This window comes from Equus asinus, chromosome 1 (genome assembly GCF_041296235.1).
Source record: "Equus asinus isolate D_3611 breed Donkey chromosome 1, EquAss-T2T_v2, whole genome shotgun sequence".
Lineage (NCBI taxonomy): Eukaryota > Metazoa > Chordata > Mammalia > Perissodactyla > Equidae > Equus > Equus asinus.
Window position 1 is genome coordinate 111,595,400 of NC_091790.1, and position 21,705 is coordinate 111,617,104.

Consider the following 21,705-nt stretch of genomic DNA (forward strand, 5'->3'; position numbering starts at 1 on the left):
ACATTTTATATCAAGGTCTCCTGAAGAAGAAATTTTAATAAGCATCCTTTCCAGACTTTTTCTTCCACCCAGGATTTGCTCACATCTGCTGTTTTCAGAATAAGGCCACAACAAATGTTACAATATCTTTATAAAGTAAAACCACAGATAGTTCTCAATTTAGGTGCCTCAGTTTAAGCCTTGACTCTATTGTTCATTTTTATTGCTGTTCAGATGCACTTATTTTTTAAAAATTATATCCACACAATATTGCTAAAAATGAAGTTTTTAAAAACTTGAACAGAATACCCTAAGTTTTCACCAGACTTATTATGAGATTTAGATTAACCTTTTCCTATTCTTTTTCAGGGCTACAGCAACACACAGGGGCCAGATTATTTTTAAAGATGCTTTAGCCCAGCAGTTGTGTGAACAAGGAGGTAAGAATCATCTTTGACTTCTCTGTGTTGGTTGTGTCAAAATTATTGATGGTAGGTTTTATGTTCTATGTCCTAAGCATTTCATTGCTATTATTTGATCATGCTGCTTAAAAAATTGAATTATTGACCCCTTCATATCCCTAATAATTATTTATTTAGTAATTATCAATAAAGATCTGTAGACCTCTGAAAATATTGTGTGAGCATGCAAACCAAGAGAAAATCTATCTTCATTATTTTTTTCTAATGCATTATGTTTAGTTGTCCTAGAAAAATAAATCATACTAATTCTAGAACTCTACAAAAACACTTCTGCTTAATTTACCACTTAAATTTCTTGTCAACCTTGTTGAAAATGTTTCTGTTTATTGCTTTTAATGTTTGATCGTGTTATACATGATCATGTGTGCAGTATTTATATACTTGTTTCAACTGCAGGCACTGTTCATTTCAGACTTGTGGGTAGATACTGTATCATTTTAGATACATTAAGTGTACATTAAGTGACACCTGCTTTGTGACTGCCTCGTACACATCCAAACTCTCACCCATACTAAAATGCTCACAGACGCTCATACACACATGTACACATATGCACACACACACATACACACAATGAAAATGTGAAAACTAGGATCCATGCCCCCACACAGATTTGTTCCCTCTGCCTCTGGAGCTTCTACTTAACTTTGTTCGTGTCTTCATTGTAGCATTTATCAATTCGCCTAGAATTTTCCTCTGAAAAGCAATGGATGCCACCCTTGAGAGACTGAGCTTCTCAAGTATAGGGACTATGCCTTAGTACTCTTTGGGTCCCCAGAACCTGGCATGGTGCCAGGCCTATGACAGCCATTCAAAAAATGGGGGTAGATTGAATGCAAGTTTTTCTCAGCCATACGTATATTCCTTGATTTAGGCACCTTGAAAATGAATACGTTTGAAGCCAGTCTTTGTAAATGTCGTGCCAGTCTCACCATCATCATAGATATATTATCAATTTTTGTTTACAGAATGATATTTTGGGGAAATCTGTTAAATTAAGAATTATATAATTGAATTTAAAAGAAATTTCTACCAATTGTCACTCTGCTAAAGAGAATCTAATAGGTTTAGGAGAGAAATGAGGAAAAATTATATTGCTTTTTGGAAGGTCTAAGAAAATACCATATTATTATTTGTAGTGATATGGACATCATCAATATGGCTTTATCCAAGTCATGTGATACTTGGTGATTATTACTGGCAAACTTCTTATCGTTTACATACATAACTCTTGAATCAGAAAACCCCAATCTAATTATTATCAAATATATTATATCATATGTATTATATCAAATATATTATCAGTGTTCTTAGCTTAAACAGATTTTTATTTTGTTACTTTTGAGAATGCAAAAATGTGATAGCCTTTTCAGTAGGCTCAAGAAACCTACCACAATGTAAATCTTCTTTCAGACTCTGAACATATTCACATTACTGATAACATAGAACATCATATACCGGTGACCATTAATATCCTGAAAAATGCATAGTGTCAGAAAAAGATATATCTAATTTTATTAACATTCATCATTGCCTAAAAGCTAATTTATTTTAAGCCTTGGATTTTTGAGTCTTTTTTATTGTAAATGAATTGTTGGGAAAATGAAAAGAAATGAAAAGAAAAAGCCAAGAAAAATCAGTGGGAAAAAATTCTCAACCAATGAGAATAGGACTTTTGTTTTGTGAGGAAAAAAGGCTTATATAGTAGTGTTGCACATGATGGTAGATGTGGATGTTATTAAAGTGCTGTTCAGCTCAGGACCAAAGGAAAACATGGAGCTTTTCAACAGCACCTAACCAATTGAAATCATATCAATCCGTCCAAGATAGGGCAGAAGGAATGCTGACAAGAGTGATGACGTCCTGCTGGCAGGAATAATGAGGGAAATAATTGGAGCTGTAAACCATGTGTTTATTTTGGTCCTATCTACTTTTAATTAAAACATTAATTGTCTCTTCAAATAAATTAACAAATTTAACGTGTAATAATTTTCTATACATTGGATGAGGAATATCTGATATATTTATTAGAGGGAAAAAAAGGACAATCTGTGTAACATAGCGCAACGCCTTTCAATTGCAACATACTCAGTAGGTTTGTTGATTTTAATTAAGTTAAGCAGTTTAATTTGAAAAATTGAACAAAGCAAATTCTGCTTTGTGGAGCTTGAGGACAGCTATTGTTACAAGCCTGTATTTCTGGCTAAGCGTGTTAAAAAAGTAAAAGGATCAGAAAACATACTAGTGATGTCTTAGATAGTCTATAATGTTGATCCCTTTCCTTAAAAGACCTTCATTGAAGGATTTTATTCTGAAAACATGTATCCAGCACCTGCGAGACTCTGTCTAGCTCACAGTGCTAAATATGGACTAAAAGTAGAAAAGACCCATTTCCTGTTCTTGAGGGCTGGGTTGTACATGGCAGATCAGCAGGTCACAGAGGTAGCTAAGTTTGCCCCAGGGCTTTAGGGAAGGTATTCCAGGAAGCAAGTCCTGAAGGGTGGCAGCAGTTTCAGAAAAAGGGAGAGGAGATTCCATCCGTCTCCTCCTTCCATTCCTGCTGACCCACCTTAGAGCAGACCCACCACCTCCTTTGAGGATTGCTTAATAGCCTCCTCGTAGTTTCCCTGCCCCCAATTTCTTGCACCCCATGTGGAGCTGCTATAATGAGCTTTCGAAGATGGAAATATGATTCTGTCATTTCCCTGCTTAAGACTCTTCAATATCACAACTGGAGGCAATAGTTTCTCTTCAGAGTAAAATCCCTATTGCTTCATCTTTCTTCCTCTGGCTAACTCAGGCTTTCCACCCCGCTTACGTATCTCTCCTCCTGAAAAAACGTCTCTGATCCCCTCAACTCCTCCTCAGGCTGGTCCCGGCGACTCTCATACGTGTGAGATAACTCTCAAGGCCCAATCATAATACAGGTGGACACTGTCGGCACGATGCTGTGCCAGACCCCGCTCTAAGCACTCTACAGACGTGAGCTCCTTTAATCTCACAGCAGCCCTCGGAAGGAGGAACTACTATCGCCTCCACTTTAAAGATGAGGAGACAAAGGCACAGTGGGAATGACCTGCTTAAGGTCACACAGCTAGAAACTGGCGGAGCTGTGATTGGAGCCGAGGCAAGTGGGCCAGTAGCCCATGCTATCAGCCATTACATTAGACTGCCTTTCAAGGAAATCTCTTGCTTGAGCATGCCTCCATTCATTCGACAGCTGTTTATGGTATGTTGTAACAAGAACATTATTACATGTGCCTTGTCTGCCATTGGATATAAGATCCTCGAGGGTAGTGACTATGCTTTTTATTAATGAATCTCTAATGACTCTCACGATGTCTGGTGCATCGTATGCACCCAACAAATATTTATTGAATGAAGGAATGAGCAAATTGAAATAAAATAGTCTGATAGATGTGGGAACGAGGAAGCTACCCAGCAATTCATTACCGCTGAGCCGTGAGGCTGGGGCGTAAATGGAGAGGGTCATGCAGGGCTGTCTGTTACGTGCTCAGGAGCTTCAACATCGTTCTGTAGGCAGTGGGAAGCAGGAGAGTGCCGTGAACGGTTGTATTTTAGAAAGAAAGCTGGGCGTGGGGATGAATTGGGTTGCAGAGGTTGGAAATTGGAGGCAGTGAAACACAGTAGTGGAGTACTATAGTCATCCTGGTAAGAGATAAATCTTAAGCTAAATTAAAATGAGGTCTTGGAGACCAGAAAGAAGGGGACTTGTTAGAGAGTCGTAGAGAAGGTGTCATTAATAAGGGGAGTGAGGGCAGGACGGGGAACCAGGGCGACTCTGTGGTTTCTGGCCTGAGTGACTGGGTGGACGGTGATGCCAGGAACTGAGAGAAGAAATGAAGAAAACTTTAGAGGTGTTTGGAATAGAAGATAATAAATTGGACCTCAACACATTGGCTCTGACCAAGCTGCTCTCCGTCGCACCGGGCTCTCCAGCAGCCTGCTGGGATGAGAGGCAGGTTTGAGAGCCCTCAGCATATTGATGCTGAGGAAGGAATGTGCTCTGCCAGGGACATCCTCAGAGAAGGGAGGAAGGGGCCCTGTGTGGAAAACTAGTGATTGTGCAGGAGCAGGAAGAAGGGGGAATTCTCGAGAAGGAGCAAGCTTCAGTGGGGGCAGGGGGCGGGTGTTCAGGGAAGACATTTCAACATGGTAGAGATGTTCAACAGGGACAAAAGACTCCTGAGAGAATGGAGAGGAAGACGTATGTAAAAGCACTTTAGAATTTTGCAATTAGAAGGTCATTGACAATTTGACTGTAAATGAGGATGGTTACAGGACAGGCCAGACCAACTGAAGCTGCCTTCTAGAGTGGAAGGCTCTTACCCAGGCTTTGGAGTCAGAGAGGCAAGGGCAGAGAGAATATTGTGGGTTGAGAAGTAAATATGAGGCAATGTTTAAAGTTAAGGCTTTGAAAAAAAAAATCTAGGATTAAAGGGAAGGAGAGAGATTAACACCAATGGACAGAACATCCAGACAGAAAATCAACAAGGAAATAATAGAATTAAATGAAAAATTAGACCAGATGGACTTAATAGATATATATAGAACACTTCATCCAAAAACAGCAGGTTACACATTCTTCTCAAGTGCACATGGAACATTCTCAAGGATTGACCATATTTTGGGAACCAAAGCAAACATCAATAAATACAAGAGAGTTGAAATAATATCAAGCATCTTTTCTGATCATAACGCTATTAAACTAGAAATCAACTACAAGAAAAAAGCAGAGAGAGGTGCAAAAATGTGGAGACTAAACAACACGCTTCTCAACAAACAATGGATCATTGAAGAAATTAAAGAAGAAATCAAATATTATCTGGAGACAAATGAAAATGAGAACACGACATACCAAATCATTTGGGATGCAGCAAAAGCAGTCCTAAGAGGGAAATTCATCGCAATACAGGCTCACCTCACTAAACAAGAAAAAGCTCACGTAAGCAACCTCAAACGACACCTAACGGAACTAGAAAAAGAAGAGCAAACAAAGCCCAGAGTCAGTAGAAGGAGGGAAATAATAAAAATAAGAGCAGAAATAAACGATATTGAAACAAAAAAGACAATAGAAAGGATCAATGAAACAAAGAGTTGGTTCTTCGAAAGAATTAACAAAATTGACAAACCCCTAGCCAGACTCACCAAGAAAAGAAGAGAGAAAGCGCAAATTAATAAAATCAGGAATGACAGAGGAGAAATCACAACAGATACCAATGAAATACAAGAGATCATAAGAGAATACTATGAAAAACTATATGCCAACAAATTGAACAACTTGGAAGAAATGGACAAATTCCTAGACTCCTACAATCTCCCCAAACTGAATCAGGAAGAAATGGAGAATCTGAATAGACCAATCACAAGTAAGGAAATAGAAACGGTAATCAAAAACCTCCCCAAAAACAAGAGTCCAGGACCAGACGGCTTCTCTGGAGAATTCTACCAAACATTTAAAGAAGACTTAATACCTATTCTCCTCAAACTGTTCCAGAAAATTGAGAAAGATGGAGAACTCCCTAACACATTCTATGAAGCCAACATCACTCTGATCCCCAAACCTGACAAGGACAACACAAAGAAGGAGAACTACAGGCCGATATCACTGATGAACATAGATGCAAAAATCCTCAACAAAATTTTGGCAAACCGATTACAGCAATACATCAAAAAGATTATACACCATGATCAAGTGGGATTTATACCAGGGACACAGGGATGGTTCAACATCCGCAAGTCAATCAACGTGATACACTACATCAACAAAATGAAAAACAAAAACCACATGATCATCTCAATAGACGCAGAGAAAGCATTCGACATGATCCAACACCCATTTATGATAAAAACCCTCAGTAAAATGGGTATAGAAGGAAAGTACCTCAACATAATAAAGGCCATATATGATAGACCCACAGCCAACATCATACTCAATGGACAAAAGCTGAAAGCCATCCCTCTGAGGACAGGAACAAGACAAGGGTGCCCACTTTCACCACTCCTATTCAACATAGTACTGGAGGTGCTGGCCAGAGCAATTCGGCAGGAAAAAAAAATAAAAGGAATCCAAATAGGTAACGAAGAAGTAAAACTCGCGTTGTTTGCAGACAACATGATCTTATACATAGAAAACCCCAAAGAATCCACAGAAAAACTATTAGAAATAATCAACAACTACAGCAAAGTAGCAGGGTATAAAATTAACGTGCATAAATCAGTAGCATTTCTATACACTAACAATAAACTAACAGAAAAAGAACTCAAGAACTCTATCCCATTCACAATCGCAACGAAAAGAATAAAATACCTTGGGATAAACTTAACCAAGGAAGTGAAGGATCTATACAATGAAAACTACAAGACTCTCTTGAAAGAATTAGGCGATGACATAAAGAGATGGAAAAACATTCCTTGCACATGGATTGGAAGAATAAACATAGTTAAAATGTCCATACTACCTAAAGCAATATACAGATTCAATGCTATCCCAATCAGAATCCCAAGAACATTCTTCACAGAAATTGAACAAACAATCCTAAAATTCATATGGGGGAACAAAAGACCACGAATTGCTAAAGCAATCCTGAGCAAGAAAAACAAAGCCGGCGGAATCACAATCCCCGATTTCAAAACATACTACAAAGCTACAGTGATCAAAACAGCATGGTACTGGTACAAAAACAGGTCCACAGATCAATGGAACAGAATTGAAAGCCCAGAGATAAAACCACACATCTATGGACAGCTAATCTTCGACAAAGGAGCAGAGGGCCTACAATGGAGAAAAGAAAGTCTCTTCAACAAATGGTGCTGGGAAAACTGGACAGCCACATGCAAAAGACTGAAAATTGACCATTCTTTTTCACCACACACCAAAATAAACTCAAAATGGATCAAAGACCTAAAGATTAGACCTGAGACAATAAGTCTTTTGGAAGAGAATATAGGCAGTACACTCTTTGACATCAGTTTCAAAAGAATCTTTTCGGACACTGTAACTCCTCAGTTGAGGGAAACAATAGAAAGAATAAACAAATGGGACTTCATCAGACTAAAGAGCTTCTTCAAGGCAAGGGAAAACAGAATTGAAACAAAAAAACAGCTCACTAATTGGGAAAAAATATCTACAAGCCACTTATCCGACAAAGGGTTAATCTCCATAATATACAAAGAACTCACACTGCTTAACAACAAAAAAACAAACAACCCGATCAAAAAATGGGCAGTGGACATGAACAGACATTTCTCAAAAGAAGATATGAATATAGCCAATAGACACATGAAAAGATGTTCATCATCGCTAATCATCAGGGAAATGCAAATCAAAACTACACTAAGATATCACCTTACCCCCGTTAGATTGGCAAAAACATCCAAAACCAAGAACGACAAATGTTGGAGAGGTTGTGGAGAAAGAGGAACCCTCATACACTGTTGGTGGGAATGCAAACTGGTACAGCCACTATGGAAAACAGTATGGAGATTTCTCAAAAAGTTAAAAATAGAAATACCCTATGACCCAGCCATCCCATTACTGGGTATCTATCCTAAGAACCTGATATCAGATATCTCAAGAGTCCGTTGCACCCCTATGTTCATCACAGCATTATTTACAATAGCCAAGACATGGAACCAGCCTACATGCCCAGAAACTGATGATTGGATAAAGAAGATGTGGTATATATACACAATGGAATACTACTCAGCCATAAAAAAAGACGAAATTGGCCCATTCACAACAATGTGGATGGACCTCGAGGGCATTATGTTAAGCGAAATAAGTCAGTCAGAGAAAGACGAACTCTATATGACTCCACTCATAGGTGGAAAGTAGTATATTGAGAAGGAGATCTGATCGGTGGTTACCAGGGAAAAGGGGGGGTGGGGGGAGGGCACGGAGGGGGAAGTGGTGTACCCACAACATGACTAACAAAAATGTACAACTGAAATTTCACAAGCTTGTAATCCATCATAACATTAATAAAAAAAAAAAAAAAAAAGGGAAGGAGAGAGAGGGGGCAGTTGTAGGGGGTGGCAGGCTCAAGGGAAGAATGGGTAGATGGGTTCTCTCTCTCTCTCTCGTAAGATCAGAACGTATTTATAGGTGTCCAATGCCTTGCAGCCCAAGACCACTGGAGTACCTCTAGAGTTGACAGCTTGGGTTTGGTGCTTGGTCCAGAATAGGAGAAGGCGCATCATGGGGAGCTGTGGGGCAGCTCAATAAGAAGATGTTAATCATTATGAGATTTTGGCCTCTGTTTCATGATTTTGGCTAGGGTTTAAGGAAGTGGGGCTTTGCTCTTGATTGGATGCTGTCAGGAAGTGGGGTAATACTATGGGTGACGCTATGACTAGAGATCTCAATAAATCTTATCTGGAGGGAGGGCAGACTGGAGTGAGGCCAAAGCTATAATTGGTAAAGAAGTGACAGTCACTCCTCTTAGCCAGGAAAGGGCCATGCTTGGTGTATTCTGAGTTGGACAATGGTCTGATTGTGTCTGTCTTCAGATGTGATTGCCAAGTGGTCCTGTGTCTGTCTTGATCCATCACAATCACAGTGGCCTTGTCTGCAGTTGATGTTCTGTGTCTAGCAGGAGAACACCAAGGGCTAACTTTGAGTGCTAGGCCAGCTCCAGGATGCCAGGGGCTGCTTTTCCTTTCGTGAGACGGAGGAGAGAATGCTGGTGGGCTGTCATTTACTTTTGGATTTAGGCTTTACGAAGACTTTGGGATCATAGAGAGGTAGGTGTGGATCCAGGCTCTGTTTGGCCTTACTCGCCAGAGCCCCGGGCAGGAGGTACAGGCTCAGTAAATGATAATGGGAAGGGATCTTCCTGGAGCAAAGTTTTATTCAAGGTCAGACAGTGTGAAATAAAAAGCCTAAATACATCAGTGTGGGAGACTGTAGATGTTTACTTTTTTTCTTTAAACTTATCTGTATTTTCTGATTTTTTACAGTGAACTTATATTATTTGGGTTATAAAGAAATAACACAAGTTTCCCTCTAAAATAAATATAGGGTTATACTTAAGAAGGAGAAGGGACAAGTCTGCTGAGGCAGGTGGAATAAATCACTCCGAAGAACTGAAGGAAAATTCTAAATTACAACTCCCATGTCTCCTCTGTAAGGGCTTACCTGACTCTCTTAACGTGATTGCTCTCTGCTGTGTCATAATTATTCATTCAAATACTCATGTCCCCCAACTGGAATCTTCTTGAGGAGAAGAACCATGACTTATTTGTTTGTTTTTCTTAACATCTGACAATGCTTAGCAAAGCAGACACTCTATAAATCTTTGCTGAATAATCACCTTAAACATTTTACACTTGAAAAGTCACTGCCCTTCTGGAAAAATCTTTTTTATCCTGAACTTTGGCTGTGGAACACCATGAGGCAGTGTGGCTGTTACCAAAGCAATGTTCCTTCTACTGACCTCAGGTTGGAAAGTATACGAACCATCATGTTAAGAAATCTGAACATTTTTAATAGCTTTCCATCTAAACACTGATGAGTTCCCTCAGTGCTCTGGGGACATACACCAGGTTAAGGGATTTTAGGTCTTCACCTTGAATCCTGAGGTCCTAAGTAATTGTGAACACACCTCTAGCTGAGTTCTGCTGACATGTCTCAGTGCAAAGGACGAACCAGAGTTTTCTCATCTCCAGTCTGGGGCAGGGGTGGGGAGGTATTAGGCTGTGTGCTCCCAATTATGTTGAAAGTGGAAGATCCTTAGGTTCATTCACTAGCAGTAGAAAATAAAGAAGTGAATTCCTTCAACCCTCAGTACTCAACAAGGATTATTGAATGCCTGCTGTGGGCCAGGCACTGTCTAGCCTAGAACCTGGGAAACATCAATGAACAGAGCAAAGGTCCCTGCTGTACTGGAGCCTCCACTCCAATGGAGACGAGAGAGGCAATAAGTATAAGACATCATAAATGATTAAATGTGCAAATGCTATAGGGAAAAACAAAGACTGAAAATAGAGGCCAGTCCTAATTGCCTAGTGGTTAAAGTTTGGCACACCCCACTTTGGCAGCCCAGGTTTGCTTCCCTGGCGCGGAACCACACCATTCGTCTGTCAGTAGCCATGCTGTGGCAGCATCCCACATAGCAGAACTAAAAGGACCTACAACTAGAATATACAACTGTGTACTGGGGGCTTTGGGGAGAGAAAAAAAGAGAGGAAGATTAGCAACAAATGTTAGCGCAGGGCAAATCTTTCCCAGCCAACAGAAAAAACAGAAAAGAAAAATAGGACAGAATAAGACTACATGGTTGGGTGGAAGGGAAGAGGTAGATTGCCATTTTAAATAGGGTGGTAGGTAAGTCAGGCAGGCCTCACTGAGAAGGTGACATCCCAGCAAAGACCAAGAAGGAGGTAAGGGAGGTAGCCGTGTGACTGTCGGGGGGGTTGATCAAAATGTCACTAAGTGATTTTAAAGACAAACGTGGTAGTGTTTTGTGAACTACTGTTAGAGGTGATCAGAGTGAAAGATGGAGACAATTTCAGAAGAGACTGAAAACCTGAAAGGGACTAGGGGAAATCAGTCTTTTGCAGGAATTATTATTGAACAGTCTAGAAAGAGCTGCCGACCTAATCCATGTCTTCGAATCGCATAAAAGGAGTCATGTTGAAAATGTTAATATGAGTGTGGTATATACAGTCTGGGGATGAGGAATAACATTTCAGTTTATGCTCTGATCCTCGAACTGTAGGTTCTTTATCTGTAGATTAGTGACAAAGCCAAGAAACTTAACTTCACGAAGTAGACACTACTCATAAATGGCAGGACCGGAATCCAAAGCTCTGGACTCACCACCCAGTGTTGGCTCCATTATGCCAAGTAGATTCTTAAATTTAAAAAATTTAACACTAAAAACCCTCAGGAACCTCAACTTCAATAAACAAGATCGTCACCACTGGCTTAACTCTCTGAACACCTAGGAGAGAACAGGCAATTTTGGAGCTCTTGTAAGACAAAAGTGGCAAGTATGAAGCTGACGTGAGGGTATCAGCTTGGCCGCTGCTAGCCCAGGGATGCACAAATCCTAGTGGGAGCCGGGCTGGGGCGGGGAGAACAATGGCGTGTGTGCATATTCATTGGCCCGCGAGCTTCTTGGCATACCCCTTCAAACACACACATTGATTATTTACCAAGGCCAGATGGCGGGCTTAACAGCCGACAGCAGTCATGCCCTGTAGTGCCCCCAAAGGCCACATGCCATTTATAAGCCGTGCTGGAATTCTCCATTGTGGGGTGGATGGAAGTGGATATAACCAAAGGCAAATTTTTATGTCAGAAGGAAAGAGGTCAGGCCTACAGTTGCAACAGACAAGCGTGGCTGCCGTCTGCCCTGCTCAGCAGTTTTTCTGCTGCTCCTCACTCTCAGAATATGAGTGGTAGAGAGTGTGGCTGTGTTCTCTAAGGCCATTGGATCGTGAGGGTAGGAAGTGTATTTACTTCATTCGGATGCCGGACTCCTTGGAATTTCTTAATCCTTTGTAATAAGGACTGATGAAAGTTTATTTAAACCATGAGATGAAGGGATATGAAAAGATCAGTAAGCAAACCCATAGAGTGGATGAGGTGTTTAATCTACCTCGATATTTTTCAGCACTTCAAGAATACCTTTTAGTGTGAGGTGATGGTGATGGTGATTTCACAATGTATACATACATCAAAACAGCAAGGTCTACACTTGAAATATATACAATTTTTATTTGTCAATTATACCTCAATAAAGCTGGAAAAAAAGAATCCCTTTTATACCCAAGTATTGTACGCATGGTAGATCAGATCTCCGAAAATCTTTCCTTGGCTGGCCTTGGTTACTCAGTAGCTTATGTTACTAAATGCCTTTCTAATACTCTGAAGTGCACATTTTTATTCGTTCCAACTAAACAAGTCAGAATCGACTAACAGTCAGAATTGGGTTTTACCGTATCTACTTCCACGGTTGAAGTGAAAAATAATGAATGATGTGTTCCACTTGAATTTGCTCCACGTTAAAACTTTTGCTATTGGAAGACATCTGTTTTCCCTGTGGCTATTGGGTCGCTTACATTTCATCGTGGTGGTTACAGCTGCTGTTCCCAACATCTCTGTGCTTCATCATTTACAAACAAATTTGTAAATTAGGAGGCTTGGGTAAAACCATCCAGGAGCCTCCAGTCTTGCTTCCAGCTCTCACAAACTACCCAACAGGGGAAGGAACTGAAGCCCTCTAGGGGCTGTGGCAGGCAAAAAGTGTCCCTAAGTGATCCTGACTACAGACGAGATTAAGGGGAGTGACAAAGAGTCGACTCGCAGGGCCGTAGTAAAATTTCTTGCTACTCGCTCTAGGTGGGTCTCACTACTTTTTTAATTTCCGAAAGAAGGGTGTTTTGGACTGGTGCTGTTTATCTCAAGATGATTGAACATAGATTTAAACAGCCTTCTTTTCAGTTCTCAGGGCTATATACATTCCCACTTGACAGCTTTATCTAGTCCAAAGTCAAAACACCAAGATTTATGCCAGAGAAGAATTTGACATTGAGTTCTTTGGATGCCCATAGAAGTACGCTTTCTACTCAAGCTGCTGTATAATCGGCTGGATTCCCCCATGTTTGAAGGATGAAGCCTAGGTTTAGATCTATACAATTACTTGGGGCAAGGGAGCAAAGCTGTAGTACAATTTACAATTTTATTTTGGCTTTGAAATATTATTTCATGAAACCTGTTAATGCAACTTTATTTTTACATTTGAAGATTCAGTTGTTGAATGTAATAATTAATACAGGTTTTCATGATCGTGTTTTTAAGAGTTGGAATTCACTAATATTAATTAACATGATATTGTGCTGTGTCCCCAGGGTGCGTACATGGCACACTCTATCGGATGCATGGGAGTTATGTGGCAGTAGAAGGCAGTTTCACATCCTGTTCTTGAATAGCTTATAATATAGATGTACTAGTCCAAACATAGCAGAGAAAGAGCAAAACAGGATTACAGAAAAAATATAAACTCAGTGGGATGGCATTCTTCTCATCTCCTCTGAGGCCTTGCTCAACAATATCGCCCTCTGTTTCCCGAATCATCGTCAGCTCTTTCCTCTTTGCCGTCCCCTCCATGTCGGTGCTTCAACATACCAACGTCACTGCTGCTTTGAACAAGAACCCGGTCTTTGACTGCGAGGACTCCTCTGGCCATCATTCTCCCTCAATCTCCAGCTTCTTGAAGGAGCAGTGTGCTTCCCAAGTTTCACTCCTAACCCCGCCCTCTGGCCTCTACTGCCAACACTCTGGAAACGGTCATCTTCCAGGTCACCAATAACCTGCTAGGCGCCAACCAGTCCAAAGGACTCTGGTGCAAATCCTGCCTGACTTCCTTGCTCTTCTCAGTTTCCTTAATGAGTACTATTTTTCCCATGGGTACATTCTAAGGTTGGCAGTGATTCTGTCCTGGGGCTTCTTTTTGAATATCTCTATTCTCTCTCACCCCTATGATTTTCATCTCCTGAACTCTGTCCATATGCTTGGTGCTTACTCAGAGTCAGTGATGCAAGGTGGTTGAGAGCATGGAGTGTGGAGCTGTATATCTTTGGGTTTGAATTTCTGCTCTGGACCTTCCTACTTGTGTAATCTTTCCGAGTCTCAATTCCCTTAGTGTAAAATAGGGAAAATAACTTTTTGGTTGTTTCATACCATTCCCAAGAGCCTGGCACAATATTCTATGCCCAGGAGGAACAGAGTAAAGTTGTGAGGATTAAATGCAATAATGATGTGCATAGGATAGTGGCTAGCCCATAAATACTCTATAAATGTTAGCTATCATGATTCTTACTAGGCACTTCCATTTGGATGCCATTTAGATACCTTGAACTCAATATGCTCTAGACTGAACTTGACTTTGCCCCGAATCTGGACCCCTTTATTGCAGTTCCGGTTGGTGACTTAATCAAACCAGTCATAAAAGAGAGACCTAGATAACATTTCTTTCGACATTGCTTTCTTTCATCCACGTCTATACCCAATGTGTCTAAGACCAATTTATCTTCTCTTCTTAACATCTCTTAAACCAACCCTTTTCTTTCCACGCCTGCAGCCATTTCTTTGGTTCAGGCCTTCCACACATTCTATCAAAAGGTTCCCAAACACAAACCTCACTTTTTCACTCCCAGTCTTAAACCCTATAACTGCCTCCATTTGCCCCATTTAGCCTGGCTTTCAAGGCCCTCCGTGATCTGACCCTGCCTCTCTCTCCAACCTCATCTCTGCATTTAGACTCTCTCCACACTGCCTACCCTTGCCTAACACCAAACTCTCTGCTTCCGCTGTTATAAGCACTGACTTCATCAAACATGCCATCCTGTGCCCTGTCTCTGTAGCTTGTATATGCCAATTCCTTTCATTGGAATACCCTCCTCATTATCTCCTCCTCCGTCTTACTGATGAGGTTGTGTTCATCCTTGAGATCCAGCTCAAGCCTCTCCTCTTCCATCAACTTTATTTTTATCACTGTTCCACCTTCCACTTACTAATTAAATTTCGTTCCTGTATTGCATTGTCATGTGTTAACGTCTACGTGTATTTCCTACTGCACTTTGAACCCCTTGATCCAGCAGAGACTGGATCATTTTTATTGAATTTGTTTTATTTCTGTGAACATGGCACAGTGCCTGGCACTTAGTGGGCACTCATATATTAGTTGAGGGAATGAATGAACCACATAGAGCAGGTATACCTTTCCAAAATTTTCTAATTACCATTATTTCTTTAATCACCAGCCAACCTGCCCCTCCATTACCCACAGAACTGTTTTTACAGTCGTACTGGGGCCTTGATGCAGTCCTTCTGCATTGACGGACTTTGTCAGGAGGAGCCCTACAAAGCTTGCAGTTGGATGGATGTTATTCTAAATGATGTTCATGGCATTGCTCAGTGTGTCCTTTCTTAGAAGACAAACTTCTCTCAAGTCTCTGTACCTGAGATAGCTACCCTTCTTCTGAGAATATCTGTTCCTTTCATGTTATGAACCCTTCAATTTCTGTATCTTTATAGCTTCAAAACCAAACTTACAATGTCAGAGCATGCATCTTGCCTACTTATCTCAACTGGATGCATTTTTGTCCAACCCTCATTTGTCATCATCTTTAATTTTTCCACTTTATTATCTTGTTTGATTATCTGCCTTTTTTTGGCAAGTTGCCTTATGTCTATTTTAGAGCAAGGCGAATTGTACTATTTATCCTTAGGTACATAAAAGAACGTGAAAAGTACAGTAAAATGAAGACAATAACGTATGCACAAATGACTAAGAGAGGAGGAAACAGAGGAGAACATGAGAACAATTTTCTCACAGCAATGGTTTTAGCAACAATATCTTGCTGATGCTATCAGTACCCAATCAACTAACATTTTTTGAGCAACTATGTGTCACACGTGCTAGGCAGTGGGGGTGCAGAGACATATGACATAGAGTCTGTCCTCACAGAACTCACACTCTGATCAACTCTAGTCTCCATTCTGGCCTTTAGGATTGTGCCTGAGATACAGACAGGATGCCTTTTCCCGCCCACAGGAAATGAACTCTTTTAGTTAGAGTATAGACTAAGCCTCCATGGCAAAGTGCCTTAAACTGCAGGTGGCGTAAATGGCTAGAAGTGCGTTTCTCGGTCATATACCAGTGCGGAGGGAGGTGGTCCAGGGCTGGGGGAGGGGCTCTACTGTGTACAGCACACGGCTTCCATGTCCAGGGGCCAAGCCGCTGCTCCAGCAGTCAGCACGTTCTAGCAGCAGGAAGGAGTGAGGGCCAAGGAAGCATACCCATTCCTTTCGAGGGCGCGACCCAGATCACTTCTTCTCACCTCCCTATGAGCAGAACTTAATTCCTTTGTCACAGAAAGCTGCAAGGGACACTGAGAAATATACCTCTAACTGAGGACCACAGTCCAGTTAAAATAAACAAGGGGAGAATAGATATTGGGGAACCTCCAGCAAATTTCTGCTAATGTTAACAGCAAGGTTTCTTCTTCTTCTTGTTCTTCTTCTTGTTATTATTAGTATTGTTATGGTTATTATTATATGTATGAACTTCATCTCTTCAAGTTCTCAGAAGTCTAAGATTTTAAAAAATTATTACACAGTAATATTTTTAAAAAATAACACTTCAACAGTTCAGGTGGTATATTGTTTTGTATTCTGATTTTCACCTCAAACTTTTCATATCATAGGCAAAGTTTTAAAAAATGTATGGATATTTCCCCAGAAAAGGAGGGGGGCATGAGCATGGCAAGACAATGAGTCACAAGTTTTAGTGTTTAAGATCTCATTATTGACAGCTCGTAGTAGAATAAATCTTATCTGAAAGAATTCTCTGTTCCCCCATTTATAGGTTATAAAGATATATTTTGGTTTTGCTCCTATCCCATTTATTTTAGAATATGAGAGATAAGTTGTTACGAGACACAAATCAAATTGAGATGGGAAATGGGGGAGGAAGAAAAGAGAAAAATACTTCCTAATATTGCTGGTTCTGTGTATAATTTAGCTGTCTTTAAATATTAAGTAATCTTTTATACTGATCATAAGTATATTCCTGAACAGAGGGAGAACTATTTTCATTCTAAATTTATAACATTTTTGGAAGCTTAATTATCATACTTGAAGGTCAAATGGTGCTTTATTGCAATAAAATACAAAAAGTAATAAAGAAATTATTCCTGGGGAGATGAAAGTCTGGGTTCATAGCTCATTAAATGGTAACTTCACAGACCGTGTCTAATTTGTCATATTTAGCTTTGGAAGTTTCATACATTTGAATTTCAAATTAGGTGAAGAGATACCTGAGGCAAAATACCTAGGGCCTTTGAATTCTAAAATGATTCAGGAGATATAGTTCCCATAGCATAATACCTTTATTTGTAAGAAGTGCCTGTCACTAAATATGTAGTGCTTGTCTGCCTCATAGGCTTTTGTTTTGAAAGTAATTGATAATATTAACCCAAGTTCATCACCCACTCTCTCAATTCATTTTTAGGCGTCCCTTCCTTTTTCTACCCAGCATATTGAAATCTCCATCCTTCGCACTGAATAATTTATTGAACAAACTGGCTGAAATATATTTTGGAGTCACGTGATTACTTAAAAGTTTCCTTCCAAAATAAGTCAGTTGAAAGAAAAACACTGTCAAAAGAACAACCTTTGGGGGGAATTCAACACAGTCTCGCTCTTTCTGATGTGCCTGTGATCTTTTTAGGCTGCTGTGATCTCATGAGATGCTGGTGGGGTCAGCCTTTGAAAGAGCATAAACACGGAAATGCTTTTTAAGAAATGAAGCTTTTCTCTACTGGCAGCACGTGGTTTGTCTCTTGGACAAATTGAATTGATGACAGGGAGAATTTCTGCTTCCATTTAATATTGAGAAATCATATAATTATCCACGTTTATGATATTTACTAAAAAATACCCAAAGATTTAAGCTATTACAATGTGATTAAGGAAAGCATGACTGTGAGCTCTGACATCCAAATGACATCCTTAGAAGCTAAGATGGAATTGGATGTGTTGGCTTCAGCAAATTTCTAATCTTCCATTGCTGTCTGTAAAGCTCAGCTGGCGCTCTCTTGCCAGTGTCATAAGGACAAATTATTTATTATAGCCTGTGAGATGCTCTAAATAATTGGAGATAATATAGAGAAAATATATTTAGTAAATGAAAGGTAATGTTCACAGAGTAACTCTATCTAATGCCAAGCGATAGATATTTAACATTAGTTGTGTTTAAAAGTTTAGAAAGGGAATGATAAGTATTTATTTTCATATTGTAGTGAAAGTCAGATTAACCCAGACTGAGTGGAAAATAATGAGATATTTTAAAAAATCTCACTCCCCCCAAAATAAAGATATTCCTTAGGAAGGGACCTACAACTCTTGTGACTCTAGAATATATTTTTTCAAATAAATTTTAAAGTACCTTCTAAAAACAATGATTTGAGTTTCTTTTATTTTCAACTGTATTCACTTATCAATTTAAAAAATTCTTTTCTGTCCTTTTTATGTAGTATATGAAATCTTAGTAAAATGACATACTTAATCGTCGGGTAGTTAATATTCCCTTGGCATCTAGGAAAATGTTTGGCTAAGCAGAGATCTGGAATATCACTGAAGCATTTTATTATTGACCTAAAGCTTTGTATTCTGACTAAACAAATAACCTGGGTAGGTCCTGCTGGAGAACTTGGAAGACAAACAACTTTTAAGGGGCACAATCACAAGCATCAAGAGGAATCTGGAGAAATAAATCCCAAGTGCACATATACAAGTGATTTTGAAACTCTTAAGAACATTTATTACCTAGGTAGTATGAAAAGATTGTATCAGGCTTAAAACTTGAAAAGTTTCCCTTCTTTTTTCTCATTTACCTGCTCTCTCTCAGAAGGTGTTTGACTATTGGAATTACGTAGGTCTTTATTTATTAATACTTTCCTGGTAAGGTTGCTACCAATTTGTGTTGACAATTTAAGAATTTTAAAGGTATTTGGCTTTTTCAACAAAAACAAGTCAAAGTGTGCCATGCCTTCGTTCTTCATCCTTTGCTGGAAACAGGCTTTTAAAAAACATGGAACTTTAGTGAGATTCTGTTGTACTTCTTCTATTCTGTTGGCTTGCTTTTACTTTATTTTTTTATGCAAAGTAGAATCTTCGTTTTAATTTGCCTGTTTAGCATTTCGTATTTTATCTGTGGTTTTGACTAAGTTGATTCGTGTTGACGACATTTGGCACACGCCTTGAAGTGGATTTTTTCTGTAGTGTAGAGAGTACAACCAATCATTTTTGTGACCCTACGACTATCCAAATTTGTTAACAGTTCTGTGTTAGGATGAAAAGTGAGTTCCGCACAGTGTAAAGTTCTGTCCAGCCTTTGTGTATAGTCTCCTGGGTCTCCCCAGTGAAACTAAATCAGGACAGTATTATGAAGCTGCCCCCTCGGTGATCTCTCTGGGTACACAGCCACTCCAGGCTGTCTTCCCCAGTCTCCAATTCAATTTCTGACAACCAGGAAGGCCCCCAACCCTGGTGCATCCTCCCCTGTGTATACCTGTCGTTGGTCCTCTGACCTGGTCTTCCCATCGCAATGCGGAGACACCTGGAAGAAACTGGGATGTCTTTATGCTTCTGTTAGTTTGTTCTATCCTGTTTTCTACAAAGCTAAAGTCTACTTCTTCAGGAATATTTTTGTTCTCTCTCATTCTTAGAAACAAAACTTCCCAGTTGAAGCCATTTGGCTTACTTTATGTGATAGCTGGAGTCAGTCATGCAAGGTCACGTTGAAAGGAGCTGGGAAATTGGGCGCAGTGATGGGATGGGGGCAGCCGAGGGTCCTTGGAGAGGCAGAGAATCAGTAACAGACCAATGACATATCGAGATAAAAACATTTGAGCAATCTCAAAAGATGAGTCAGAAGTAGTCCAATGGCAAAGGAGCAGGAAAGATGTAGTCGGAGCTATGCCACTGGGTGAGCTCTTGGAAGGCTGACAAATTAGGACCTCTCTGAAGCATGCATTTTACATCTAATAAAGGAAAGAGTAAAGACTTTTTTGCCAAATTCACGTATTTCAGGAACTTGGCAGTTGATCTATTTCAGTAGTATGAGGCAAAGTGGCTACTACCCACCGGGGAGTGTAATAAATGGTGTTGAATTATATTATACTTCTTCAGGCTGCTTAGTCAACTTTTCTGTGGTACATTTACCCTGATAAATGTGGAAAAGATAGTGTACTTCCTACAGACTTAGAAAATTTTCTTATAGCGCATAAAACTAAGTTGATATAGTCCCTTATTGAGACTTCCCAGGCTCAGAACTTTACTAGATTTTGGACCATATTTACACCATACATGCGTGAATATTTTTCAAGGAAGTTTGTACTTTTTCTTTCAACAAGTTTGGTGTGTACTAAGTATGTTCCTCTTTTTGAAGAAATAATGTTTAGTTATCTCAGACAGTGGATATTTTTGTTAAAAAATATCGAATTGAGGGGCTGGCCCAGTGGCTCAGCGGTTAAGTTTGCACGTTCCGCTTTGGCAGCCCGGGGTTCACCGGTTCAGATGCCAGGTGCGGACATGGCACTGCTTGGCAAGCCATGCTGTGGTAGGGGTCCCGCATAGAAAGTAGAGGAGGATGGGCATGGATGTTAGCTCAGGGCCAGTCTTCCTCAGCAAAAAAGGGAGGATTGGTAGCAGATGTTAGCTCAGGGCTAATCTTCCTCAAAAAAAAAAAAAATGTCAAATTGAGTTTTCCTAACTAGTGATTTAAAACATGCTTTAAATTAAATCCAGGTGGATACTTACTAGGTGTTTAAACTACCCAGACTACTATACTAAGGGGCTTTTTGACAATGTTATGAGTATATTTTAGCATTTTTAAAAGGTTCGGATCTTCAATTATTTATTTTCCAAAATATTGTAAAATATATTACAACTAGGAGGGAACTTTCAATGTAATTCAGTTGTTTATTGAGAATCTGTTACCAGCTTAGCCTGGTGTCTCAGGTGGGCATATTTTCTGCCTTTTAAGAACTTATTTCTTTTTGGGAGAAAAGACATACTTAATGCAGAGAACAATTCTGTTTGCTGTAAAAATAATGGCTGGATTGTATGATTAAGACTAATGGCTTCCAACTCAGATTTTCTATCAGAATCAGCTGGGGAGGTTTTTAAAAAGACAAATTCCAACCTCCACTGGCAGAGATTCTGACTCAGTGGGTCTTTTCTCAACAGTCCTCCGCTGACGGTGACATTGTAGGAGGTTCAGTGGAAGATGCCTCGTGCCAAAATAACTTAGAAGAGACAGAGATCATTTTGGATAGACAGCTTAGCTCAGAGTAGAGTAAAACATCTTATAATTTATTCTTCTCATTGGGTCCAGGCCTTAGTCACCAGAATCTTTTAATAACAAGTAGCTAAGTTAATCGATGTCTCTGCAGATATTTTGTTATATTTATCTAACTGTTGAACTGACTAATAAATATTTCTCACTGATAACTGCCGTAAATTTTGCATTTAATTTAACTAAGTTATTTTTAATAACTTATAACTTAAAAGTTAGTTTTTATGAAATTACGTATTTTCTACATATCAATGTTCTTCCTCCCCTTCTTAACAATTCATCCCACAAATAAAGACAACCCCTTTTGTAAAGTAGCTAATATCAGACATGGTAAACTACCATAATATCCT

At 39.7% G+C, this 21,705-nt stretch overlaps 1 protein-coding gene across 2 annotated transcripts in view; it reads left to right on the forward strand.

Moving 5' to 3' along the window:
* Positions 1-21,705, forward strand: part of RELN (reelin) — a 466,017-nt gene that overhangs the window by 193,567 nt on the left and 250,745 nt on the right. For both annotated transcript variants that reach the window (XM_070505680.1, XM_014831901.3), the window contains exon 4: positions 349-419. In XM_070505680.1, the coding sequence (XP_070361781.1) occupies positions 349-419 (71 nt within the window). The remainder of the gene's footprint in view (positions 1-348; positions 420-21,705) is intronic.